Source organism: Takifugu flavidus, chromosome 21, assembly GCF_003711565.1.
Source record: "Takifugu flavidus isolate HTHZ2018 chromosome 21, ASM371156v2, whole genome shotgun sequence".
NCBI lineage: Eukaryota > Metazoa > Chordata > Actinopteri > Tetraodontiformes > Tetraodontidae > Takifugu > Takifugu flavidus.
In genome coordinates, this window is record NC_079540.1 from 4,076,316 (window position 1) to 4,088,886 (window position 12,571).

At 45.2% G+C, this 12,571-nt stretch overlaps 2 protein-coding genes across 5 annotated transcripts; both read left to right on the forward strand.

Annotated features, from left to right (window-relative positions):
- Window positions 1–3,883: 3,883 nt before the first annotated feature.
- On the forward strand, window positions 3,884–8,075 carry gjb9b (gap junction protein beta 9b). 4 transcript variants are annotated; one of them, XM_057020546.1, is made up of 5 exons: window positions 3,896–4,025; window positions 4,835–5,040; window positions 5,260–6,365; window positions 6,591–7,060; window positions 7,219–8,075. In XM_057020546.1, exons 4-5 carry the CDS (start codon window positions 6,671–6,673, stop codon window positions 7,648–7,650), a joined length of 822 nt encoding a protein of 273 aa, XP_056876526.1. In that variant the 5' UTR covers window positions 3,896–4,025; window positions 4,835–5,040; window positions 5,260–6,365; window positions 6,591–6,670; the 3' UTR covers window positions 7,651–8,075. The 4 variants fall into 4 exon arrangements, with proteins under 4 accessions (XP_056876524.1, XP_056876526.1, XP_056876525.1 ...); XM_057020545.1 differs by lacking the exon at window positions 5,260–6,365; XM_057020544.1 differs by lacking the exons at window positions 4,835–5,040; window positions 5,260–6,365 and having other exon boundaries at window positions 3,884–4,025.
- Window positions 8,076–8,285: 210 nt separating this feature from the next.
- On the forward strand, window positions 8,286–12,325 carry pef1 (penta-EF-hand domain containing 1). Its single transcript, XM_057020548.1, has 5 exons — window positions 8,286–8,443; window positions 8,921–9,146; window positions 9,869–10,024; window positions 10,287–10,430; window positions 10,514–12,325. Exons 1-5 carry the CDS (start codon window positions 8,426–8,428, stop codon window positions 10,741–10,743), a joined length of 774 nt encoding a protein of 257 aa, XP_056876528.1. The 5' UTR covers window positions 8,286–8,425; the 3' UTR covers window positions 10,744–12,325.
- Window positions 12,326–12,571: the final 246 nt, after the last annotated feature.

A 12,571-nucleotide genomic window follows, 5' to 3' on the forward strand; every position in this document is an offset into this window, starting at 1 on the left:
TACAGTTACTGTAAATGTCTGGTACTTTTACCCTTCCTCCCAAAAGTGTTTATTCTCCTCTTTAATCCTGCCAACCGTCGTTCACTCCCTCAAACTGACGTCATCGCATCGTTAGGCCGCCACCGCCTGGGCTCGGCCTGCTTGCACACTATATTCTGATTGGCACTTCTTTTGTTTGCTCCATGCTGCCTGTTGTGGAACTCCAGTCCCAGTTATAAGAAATTTAAAGGCGTTATAAGAAAGACTATTGGGGAAAATTAACAATTAAAAGTAATTATAAATAAAATGAAATTTAAAAAACAGCAATATACATTGTAGACAACTTTCAACAACTTTAGCTTTGCTAAGTGGGGTAGCTAATATGTGTGTTTTCATTCTTCCATTTTGATCATGAAAGTTTAACTTCACACACGCACACACGCACACACACACACACACACACACACAACCTTCCCCCCCCCTCTGCTGTTGCATTGTGCTGCTGGTCACTCTTCCACTGGTGGCCCCTGAGGGTCTTCTCAGTGCTCTTTGTTGGGGCCCTTTATGATCTTTTGGACTTGACAAGTCCAAGGATGTGAAATTTCTGCAACTGTAAATGTACATTTAGCACCATCAAAAGTTGCTTGTTTTGCAGGAAACTCTGAGACCCAATGTGCCCTTTGTCAAAATCGAAACTTTTATTCTTGTTGAATTTTCATGCCTTTTGCCTCATGTAACTAGTTCTGTGCTCCTTCAACGATTCATTAGTCCCGATTTTGCAAAAATACTTGGCAATTAAAGTTTTACTAACCTATTTTATGAACCCATATTTCTCAAATTAAATTTGTTTACACATCAGGGTGGTGGAAATGCAAATTGGTGCACAGAACTGAATCCCAGAAGAGCAGCTTTGGTCTCATTTTCTTATAGATGAAAAACTAATACCACTAATCCATTAATGCATAATACTGTAAGTCATCAGCCTCCAGGAGCCTCCGCCAGAGTTGTTTAACCCCCACCTGATCCCTGCCTCTTTCCTGCAGCTGGACCTTAGTGACCGTTGTTGTGGTCCACCCACATCAGCCAACTGCAATAGCAAGTTGTACAGTAAATGATTCCAACAGCCCTGATCCTAGCTAGATTCCCTATCTGCGAGTGGCGCGAGGTCACCTGGAATGTCGAAGTTACTTTCACTTTCATAGTGTGAACAAACATGTGAACTGCCAGGACTAGTCATTGGAGTTGCTAACAAGGACGTTGTGATTTCACACATCGCAGATACATGTACACATGTCAGCTGCTTGTTTTGGTGGGATATATTGAAGCATGTAAACGCCATATGGGCGCATTAACAAGGTTGGAGATGTGATTTTTGACAGAAGAGGACGTGAATGTGAAATTAGCCTGCGCAACAGTTGTACTTGACAGCCTGTGTCAAGGATAACACGCTCCATGGCTGTCTATACATATGTTTATTAGTATTTATTTGCAGAACAGATCATCCTCGTCTACATACGCATCAGTTCAGGCTGCAGGTGGTAGTTAGACTTGTGCTGGGTTTTTTTTTCTTATGATGGCAGCTCTGGCAATTTGTGCTTGTGGACAAAAGCGCAAACCTGACAAAATAAGTCTGTCACGCCTCAGTGTGCCAAAAACTCTGGAAAGAGGATTTGGACAGACGCAGAGTTAGCTCAGAGATTGCTTGAAAAACTCCAGCATCGAAGTTAAGCAACAGCTGGCACGTCCAAAATAAGGAAGCTGTCCGAAATGGAGGAGAAGCAAACAATCCCTGGACGAAAGTCTGGGGTCGCACAGAGAAAAACAAGAAAAAGCTATATTAGAATCATGGTCCTCATTAATATCTCAGCAGGTGGTCATGTGTTACATTAAAGCAATGTAATCCGGTTTCAGCTAACAGCTGTTTGATTTGCTACAATCCTTCCAGCCCCCTACCTGGAGATCAGTTTCACTTTTCCGTTTTTCCCCATCAAGCATTTTTATGTTAAAACTTCTTAAAGAGTCAGTGTGAGAGACAGAAACAGGGAGCCAATAAAGCAGAGAGAACAGTCCGAGGGAGGGGGGCCAGACAACGTCCGCCGCCGCTGTCACAGCATACAGCGCAAGAAGGTCTGGTTCAGTAACATCCTGGAGAGTGCACCCCCCCCCTCACCACAGTGACAAGACAGATCTGTGGGTAAAGACGGGTGGATGTGGGGAAGGCGGAGGAGCGCTGGGATAGTGTGTTGAAGCTTTTATTTGACTTACAGTTTTGGAGGAGATGGAAGAAAAAAACAGGTACAAAATCCAGATGAATGGGGGGCAGTAATCCACAAACCAATGATACTGGGACCATCAGGGAGGCGCGAAGCCGAGTCGGGGTTATATCCATAAAGGATATAACCTGGAGGCCCAGGTGAGAGGGACGGAGACACAGGTATCAGGGCAGATATCAGGGCAATCAGGGGTCAAGAGAGGTTAACGAGACACAGGGACACTGAACACGAGGGAAAGTAAACACACGAAGGTCATAAAAGTAACTGAGAACCCGTTTCATCAAAACAAAACGCTCATGTTGATCGCATTTATTCATAAATGCTAATTACAACTATCAACTCTTCTGATTTACTCCAGCGGACTGTTGTAAGCACCAGTTGGCCGTGCGTCCTCTCAGAATGAAAGCATGGAGCATCAGCATTCTCTAGAGGCCAGAGGAGAACACAACATATTCCTGAACAGAAAGACATTCATCTTTTTGTCTGCCATCGCTCCCGTCTGCTGAAAATACATCCTACTGTAACGTCTCTTACAGCCTGGAGCGGACTGCATCCTGACCAGCCTGATAAATCGAGACGTTTCTGAGCCTGGCTGCTATCATGTGCAAACAGGATTCATCTGAGAAGAACCTGTTTTTGAACGTATAAAGTTTCAAGGTTGAGCAGCAGGACGTTGGCACGCCTCAAATGAACCTTGTATGTACGTCAGCTGGCTGACTCCCTTATTTCATTCAGGGAAGCAAAGTCTTCCTGCTTCTTCTGGGCACGTTTGTTGAAGTCAGTGCAAGTAAAAAGTGTGTGTGTGTGTGTGTGTGTGTGTGTGTGTGTGGTGTGTGTGTGTGTGTGTGTGTGGTGTGTGGGGGTGGGGTGAGGGAGAGAGAGAGAGAGAGAGATCACTGCAAGACCCATTGTAAGCAAACCAGTTGATTCTTAAGGATTCCCTCCCTGCTCTGGAATTTACGGTTTCGGTCTCTGTTTAACAGATCATATGTGGTGCAGACGGGAACAGTAAAATAGCTTCATTTGCATTCTGCGTCATACAGAAACAGGAAGGCTACAGTTACTGTAAATGTCTGGTACTTTTACCCTTCCTCCCAAAACTCTTTATTCTCCTCTTTAATCCTGCCCACTGTCGTTCACTCCCTCAAACTGACGTCATCGCATCGTTAGGCCGCCACCGCCTGGGCTCGGCCTGCTTGCACACTATATTCTGATTGGCACTTCTTTTGTTTGCCTCCATGCTGCCTGTTGTGGAACTCCAGTCCCAGTTATAAGAAATTTAAAGGCATTATAAGAAAGATTATTGGGAAAAATTAACAATTAAAAGTAAATGTAAATAAAATGAAATTTAATAAACAGCAATATACATTGTAGACTTTCAACAACTTTAGCTTTGCTAAGTGGGGTAGCTAATACGTGTGTTTTCATTCTTCCGTTTTGATCATGAAAGTTTAACTTCACACACACACACACACACAACACACACACACACACTAAGCATCCGTATCACAGTGTCTTTCATTCTCACATCAGACTGACAGTTGATGCTATCATGTGTTTCTTGTTTCTTTTTCTCTGTCTACAAATAGCCCCAAAGCAAGATGCGAGCATGTGTGCGCACGCGCGTGTGTGTTTGGTGTTTGTGATGCTCCACCCACCATCCCATTGCTGCGTACCTTAAAACAGAACACAACTCAGGTTAGAATCCGACAGGTACCATTGTCACAAGGTCACCCAGGATACGTCCTCCTGTTGAGGGAGACGAGGCTCGAGGTAAAATCTTTGTTCTGAATCATTTCATCTGAAGAAAGGGGAGTTAACACCTGGCGGATCTTTAGAGATTTAAGAGTAACAGAACAGAAGGGCAGTTAAAAGGCTCAGAATGCTTCACGTTGTGGAGAGCTTTGCACAGCTTTTGTAAAGGTAGGTGGAGAAAAGTGTGGAGAAAACCTGCCTCACTTTAAGTACTGTAGCTGAAGGCCAGTAGGAGACATCAATTCAATCAAACCAGGGACCAGAGAACCAGGTAAATTATTTATTTTTCCTAAGAGGGATCACAAAAGAGCTTTGAACCCATGTTGTTAGCATGAGACTTGACGCATTCAGACAGAGAAGAATTCAGAAGCAGCTGAACCTGTCGAGCAGGTGTCAGCCGGGAACCATTCACATGAGGAGCTTCGGAAACCAGACGCAAAGACCTGGATTGAACTTTGGGATTTAATGGGAACCTTGTCATACCACCGATCGAGAGAGAGATCTTTGGAAAGTCTTTGGGTGTGGGTGTTTTTAATTCAACCTGCGTGGTGAGCTGTGTAAATTTGCATTGTGCAGATGTGCAAATAGACAGAATGAATACATGAAATAAAGCTGAGGGGGTAAAAAACACTGCTAAGAGATGACTAGACCGGATTCAGACACAATAAGCACTGTACGCCTTTTAAGACTTCGCATTTCTGGGTAATTAAATAGTTTTATCCACTCGGATGAGATGACGTATTGATGGAAATGTCTATTTTCGCTGCTCTGCTACACTGTTGGCACTTATTGAGTCGCCTCTTTTTATGCTCCATGCTCTCTAATAGTCAGAGATGGCTGCTGGAGTGCGGAAACAGAGACTGCTTTGACAGCTTAATAAGGGTACGCTGATGCCGAAATGGTGGAGGAAAGTGTTCCTGGATTTCAAAGACGAGACATTAGACGTTCGACGGGACATTTCTGCGACGGAGCCATGAACAGCAACGCTGTAATCAAACTTGTTCCCTCTCAGGCTACTCACCACGAACCAAATGTAAACGTACTTTCTTTTTTGCTTCTTAATTTAACTTACAGTGGGACATAGGGATATCACATGGGTCGCCAAATGAGATGGAATTAGGGAATGTTTGGGGGCGATTTTAAAATGAGTGCAGCAAATCATTCTGTCAAGCCTTCAAAGAGAGAAACAGTTATTAAATAGCTTTTTTTTTAAAAATAAAAACATATATTCTGTTCTTCAACTTTAACGCAGCAAAATGAACCCACCACGATCTGCAGAGCTGCTACTGGTCGCAGATGCTGACAATTCCGTGTGTTCTCAACTGAAGAGGAGAAGCTGCAGCATGAGAAAAAGTGGAAGCCCAGAGGAGATGTCTAAACTTCTAATTAAGCAAAGTTCCAGCGTGTTAAATTACAACGCTGAGACTGTTTGCTCGGTATGGAGGTCAATCAATGCGCTAACACATTTTAGCATCAGGTGTCATCACTTGATGTACAACACGAGCAGAATACTGGTTAATGGTTTGCAATAGCACAGTAGTATCGATATGGTTGTGTTGCTATCAGAGCGATTAGAGAGGCTTGTCTGGAGTCTGGATCGCATGCTCAACAGATCTAAAATATGTTCACAACAACTTGTGAAGGACTGGAAAGGTGGCCACCAGGACATCCCTGGAAGAACACAAATGAGAACACAGTTAAATCCTCATCCCCATACACAAAAATTCCACCCAACCTCTCCTTCCTCTCTCCCGGAGCAAATGGGGTCCCACAGAATGATGACAAACGCAAATCCCTCCGGTTCTTTGTAGATTAGAGAGACGGCTGCGGCTGTTGGATCAGACGCGCTGTTCAAACAGCTGATTAATGGAGCTGCGGGTGTCGGTTTGTCTTTTCAGTGCGGGACTCTTTGATCATGACTCATTCATTGATCTATAATGAGTCAGTGCCTCTGAGTGTCAATACGGAGCCGCTGCGATGCACTGTCTGTGGGAAACTATGGTCTGCTTGTTTAATGTCCTCTCAACCAATTGGTTAGCATTGTTTGTCTAACTTTTCAAGCTTTGAAAAACTAGCCTTTTGTTCTATTAATCAAGACCAAATAAAGCCACCAATGACTTCTATTCTGATAGTTAATCAGACCTAATGAGTTGTGGTTATGTAAGACATAAACCTTTGAAATCACTATCCCTGAATAACCACCGCCGCCGCTGTCACTGTTAACTGTGTCACACACTGTGATTTTTGCAGCGCATTAAGTTAAACTTTAGTTTGGGATGAAACCAGGAGCTTCTTGCTCTGTGAAGAGGGAAACTGCCTCCATGATTTGGATAGCACTCTTAAGAAGGCTAAAGTTAGGTTAGTATTATAGTTGCTAATACTCTGGAGTTGACTTGGCTAATCTGAGCAACAAAATCCCAATATTGATGTTAAAGTGCACCATTTTCTTCTATAAACAAGGGATTTTGCTCAAGATCCATATGAGAAAATAAATCCTTTAAAACAATCAAATCTACTAAAGTGTTGGTTAATTTTGAAAGAATTCTCTGTGAAACTCACCATTTTGATATTGTTCTTTTATAGTTCAGGGTGAGATCATCAGGAACCTTCCTATAACCAAAGAGTTTCTTCAGTTCCTCCACCTGTGAATAAGTGCAGCAGGGATGAACTGGTCTGCACTGGAGGCCCTGATCAGCGGGGTCAACAAGTACTCCACCGTGTTCGGACGTGTCTGGCTGTCCATGGTCTTCGTTTTCCGAGTGATGGTGTTTGTGGTTGCGGCTCAGCGGGTGTGGGGCGACGACAGCAAGGACTTTGTCTGCAACACGGCCCAGCCGGGCTGCAACAACGTGTGCTACGACAGCATCTTCCCCATCTCACACATCCGCCTGTGGGCCCTGCAGCTCATTTTCGTCACTTGCCCGTCGCTGATGGTGGTGGGCCACGTCAAGTATCGGGAGAAGAAAGACTCCCAGTACACCACCTCGCACCACGGGAAACACCTGTACGCCAATCCTGGAAAGAAGCGTGGAGGGTTGTGGTGGACCTACCTGGTAAGAACAGAAGAAAAAAAATGCTCTCTTTGAAAGATTGTTAGGGAAAATCACTCAAACTCAAATGGGTTTGTGTCAAAATCAAGTCAGAGGATCAGCCAAAGCAGATTTTAGTTTTATCCCCTAATCTAATGACAGTAACATGTATTTTCTTCTAGGCGAGTCTGATTTTCAAGGCCGGCTTTGACGCTGGTTTCCTGTACATCCTCTATCACGTCTACGACGGTTATGACATGCCCCGCCTCTCTAAGTGCTCCCTGGAGCCGTGCCCCAACACAGTGGACTGCTTCATCTCGCGGCCCACTGAGAAGAAGATCTTCACCCTCTTCATGGTGATCTCTTCCGCCGTCTGCATCCTGATGTGCCTCTGTGAGATGATCTACCTCATCTGCAAGCGCGTTCACAAACTCATTAAGCGAAGGAACGAGGTGGAGAGAAGGCTGTTCGCCGAGAGTCACGAGATGGCCCCTCTGGCAGCACCAAGGTCCGAGCTGAGGTCCAAATCATCGATCTGGGTGGATCCAACCGCCTCTGTCCAGGACCTCACCAAAGAGAAGCGGCCACCCGAGAAACAAAAGATCGCAGCATAGTGGAGAAACCGAACAAAGAGATGTATGTGCTCACCAGACTGTGGAAAACTGCTCCATGAACTCAGCTGAGGAGGCAATGATTTTAGATCTAAACGGCTTTTAACGTTTTATTATCATTCAAGCTGAAGAGAAAGCAATTGCTTATGCGTGAATGTCCATTTCTATATTTGCATTGCTGGGATGTTTTTCTTTTGTTCTCCTTCACGTAAAACGAGAAGATCCTGGACGTTTTGCACTGTTTTCTAATGACAACAAGGAAAAACTAGGTCACAGAGTTCTTATTAGGAGTTGTTGTTGAGGTTTTCAACTTTTTGTTAATTTTACAGCCTATACGTTTTATTTAAAATATAAAAATATAATTGCATGCATGCAGTAATATATTTTCTGTATATTTTATATTTTAAGTACTAAACACGTTTAAAATAGTTGTGGGTTCTTTTTTCTGTGTACAAAAATAACATTACATTTTACAATCAGAACATTCTGTAGGTTTCGCTACATCCCAGAACTTTAGTGGTGCCTTTGTTGGCCCAAAAAATCACTTAAGGGACGGGAAAGTCCGTGGGCGTGGCCTGGAGCTGACGCGAGCCGTGATTCAGCCGTTACGTATTTTCATGACGTCACCGCATTTTGCTTTCCGTGACCTGCCATCCAATCAGAAGCCAGGAACGCGGTGCGGTTTGACGGACCCGGAAATGCTCCAATAGCTGGGCAGAGATCAGCACCGCACCCGCCTCGACTCCGGCTAAGCTCGAGGAAGTGCACCGTGTCAAATATGAGTTTCTACGGCCAGGTATTTCGACAACGTTAACTAGAGCATCGTTTGATATAGTTGGACTTTTGTTGTCCTGTTCTTGTTCCCTTGGTTCCGTATAAAGTAGTGGTTTGTGTTATTATATCATAGAGAGGGTGTCACAGGAGCGTTTTGTTACCAGTGGGCTAAACTGTTCCTTTCCAACAGTACATGTAGCTGCGTTTCTTTTAGCCTGTTTAAAAGTGAAGCTTACAAACGCTATAATTATTTTAAGTGCGTTAAGAATTACACAAAACTGTAGAGAAATGGCGTTTAATATTAAGAAGAGCGCCCGGCTTTTTAAAAAAAGAAAACAAGTTAAAAGTGCGCCAAACGTATTGAGATGTAATATAAGTAAAGTAAATGTATTTATACGGCATCGAGAAAGAGGAAAAGGACAGTCTAGCGTGCTTGACTGCATTTGCAATCGCATACATGTGGGGTAAACGCATATAATCGAATTTTACTTCTTAACAGGGTTATCCAGGAGGACAGCAACCACCAGGGGCTCCGTACGGGGGTAACAGCCCCTATGGACGTCACCCTTCGGCTCCATATGCAGGACAACCATCAGCGGGGCCATATGGAGCACCGGGTCAGGGAGGGCCGTACGCTCCTGGCCCCAGAGGGCCTCCGGCTGGGCCTTACGGGGGCTACGGGGGCCAGCCTCAGGGAGGATACTATGGACACCACACCCCTGCAGGTAACTACGGGCTGGGGAGCAGCTGAGGAAGCTGCAGCTCCCTGGAGGTCATGCGAGGAGACCGTAGAAAGGTTCCTGTTGTCCTTTTTCCTCCCCTCCTCCATTCCCTCTCAGTCTGCGGTGCAATGATGGATAGAAAATGACTCGCGTTCCCTGACAGTCATGTTGAGATGGGCTTCAGTTTGTGTCCCTCAGCAGGATTACACGACTGGAGTGATGAGCTGGGTAATACTGAGTGAGGGGTAAACAGAGTGTGAGACAGATGGGTGTGTGTGTGTGTGTGTGTGTGTGTGAGATGTTTCTTCTAACAGCTAAGCCCAAGTCAGACCCTGATAGCTTATGTTGCCTGCAGTCTCCCACAGGGACAGAATCCATCAAGGTTTGGCCTGAAGTGTCTCCTGTCCCTATCCCACCATTCATTTTTCTGACAATCAGCCCATCCTCTCCTCTCCTCTCCTCTCCTACCTTCTTCTCCTGCCATATTTTATTTTCTGGTACTAGTTTCCCCATCTTACATGCAAGTAGAGGGCTCTCCAGGCTTTCTTGGGTGACTTTCCCCCCCAGCTGTGACCTCTAACCCAAAGCAAATGCCACGTATATATACATGAATTTCCGGGAGAGCTCTTTCAGAATACCAAATGTGGCTTTCTCACTTTCTAAGAGGTTGGATGCAGCAAAATCATCCCATGTGACTTGATCATCTTTAATTCCATCCATTGTAGGTCACGTCCCCCCCGGCGTTAACCCCGAGGCCCACCAGTGGTTCCAGAGCGTCGACTCAGACCACAGCGGCTTCATCAACCTGAAGGAGCTGAAGCAGGCGCTCGTCAACTCCAACTGGTCGTCGTTCAACGACGAGACCTGCCTCATGATGATCAGTGAGTGGCGCCGCGTCGTTAGGAAGGAAAGGAAAGGAAAGGAAAGGAAAGGAAAGGAAAGGAAAGGAAAGGAAAGGAAAGGAAAGGAAAGTTGGACCTCCAGATATTGTTATTTGTCTTGTTCTGCACATTCCACTTGACTCACGTGTCCCTGCCACAATCCAAAGCGCGTGACTTCAGCGCGTGACGGACGCACCGTGTGTCCCCCGTTGTCCAAGGCGCGGGCGAGCTGAATGTTCTTCCTCTCCCACGTCTTCCTCAGACATGTTTGACAAGACGCGGACGGGCAGAATCGACGTGTTCGGCTTCTCGGCGCTGTGGGACTTCATGCAGAGGTGGAGAGCGCTGTTTCAGCAGTACGACCGAGACCAGTCGGGTTCCATCAGTGCCGTGGAGCTGCAGCAAGGTATGTCCCCGCCAGCGAGACTCTTGACAGTTGTGTGTTGGCAGTTCAGTCTCCACTCCTGCCTCTCCGTCTCCCGTCCTCAGCTCTCGCTCACATGGGCTACAACCTCAGCCCCCAGTTTTCTCAGACGCTGGTGCAGCGCTTCGGCGTCCGAGGCGGACGCCCCGGCATGCAGCTGGACCGCTTCATTCAGGTGTGCACGCAGCTCCAGTCCACCACGCAGTTCTTCAGGGAGAGGGACACGGCGATGTCTGGCAACATCCGCGTCAGCTACGAGGATTTCCTGTCTGGGGCCGTCACCAGGCTCATGTGAGCGTCCCTCCGTGGACAGGCTGTTTCATTCCATGTGCATGTTGGGTTTTGCAGTTTTCCACCATGAACTGTTCTTCAGAAGGTCGGTTGGACAGGGAGGATCCTTCAGTATCGATCAGCGTGGTTCAATAACAACGGCACGGTGCTGATTTGAACAGAATTCCGAGGTTAATTCAACAAATGTCAACCTGAACTCCAAAATTCCAACACATTTTAGCACCCAACATTCCCTGATCAGAATCTTCTTTCGCACTGATTGAAGGCTTCTGTTATCGGCCAAAAATAGACTTTTTATTGTGTGGCCAGTAAACAAAATGCCAAACTTTTCTCCTTCCCATTGTCCAGTAACACCAGTGCCATGTTTCTCCATGGCTTTCTTAGCCTTGAAAGTGAGGCGACAGATAGCCTGGAATAAAAAATAGAAAAAAGCTTTGCCTTCTGTTGTGCCTTTTGTTGGGTTTTTTTAACATCTGGGGCCTTTCTCCTTCCCCAGTTGTTCTTTCTCTTCAGTGCTTCCACTCACTCTTAATCACCATACATCTTAATGCTCGGTTGAGCCAGCCTCCTCCACATTCTCCCAGCTTAACTGAGCCTGAAGAGTCCAGTCTCATGATGTAGTCACGCAATTTTCAACAGATAAACTCATTTAGCCCCTCCTCACCATATTTGACATCAGTTAACTTGAACATATAGATCACTTCTGTTACGCCTCACAGTGGGACCGGGTTGATCACGAGGCTTTATCTTGGCTGCCAAAGTTCTAAATCGCATTTCTTCAGCGTGTGACGATGAAACATTCTTGCCTATTTCAGTAGCTGGTTAAGGACAACTGGCTGTGGCGGTGTTATTTCTCCACGTGGAATTAGTTGTTACCATATTATCTGACAGCCCTGATTAAGCACCAGCTCTGGCTTTGAGCTGACGGCTCGCAGAGAACCAGGAACTGCCTAAAAATCCTTTTGAAGCTTGAAACACAATCGCCCACGCAGACTTTTGTTGGTCGCCATCATTTCGGGAGACGTTTTGAAGTAATGATCACAAAAATTTGGATGCACTTCAGTTTTTGTCTGTTTCATTTTTTCCATCTCTGCACAAATCACCGCCACCGATGGGACCGAACTGGCCATCGCGTTATGACAGGCTGCATTCCAGTTGCCGTAGATCACTTCTGCCTTGCTTTTGGATAGTTTTATGGAAAACTTTCAGGCCCCCAAGCTTAAATATAGGAGTCATCAATCATGCAGAAAGTTGCACTTAGCAAAGAGATTATTTATCTTCTCCCCTGGTCGACTCTGCAATTTATAGCTTCCACTCTGTGATGGAAATTTATGGGAAACAAAAGAAAATCTTCACAAACACTTTATATCCATCATCTCAAAGTGTCCCCATTTGTGTCAAAAAAATCCAAAAATATCTGCACTTACATTTTATTTTAAGGGTATTGATAAATCTGTCGACACATCTTGTTTATTCCATCAGAAGACGGTTTTCAGCATGGATGCCATCAGTGTTGCTCATATAGAGATAATCCTGCAGGAAAGGACTAAAAGTTGCATATTAATAAAAACCTGTACATTCATGCACCTACGCGCACTGGTGTGATGTGTTAATTTAGTTGTATTCATATTTGCCAGTTTGGCAAATAACCATTAACATGTTTTGTTTCCACATGAAGTCTTTATTTTATGAGTGAATAAGAGAAATCCAGTACATACATGATTTTCTAATATTACAAAGGACGTTCCCTTATCTCGAAGCAGTATCTTATTTTGCCACAGGGTGGCAGTAATGAACCGCTAAAAGGTTTTGGTCAGAGCAGATGAGACCTT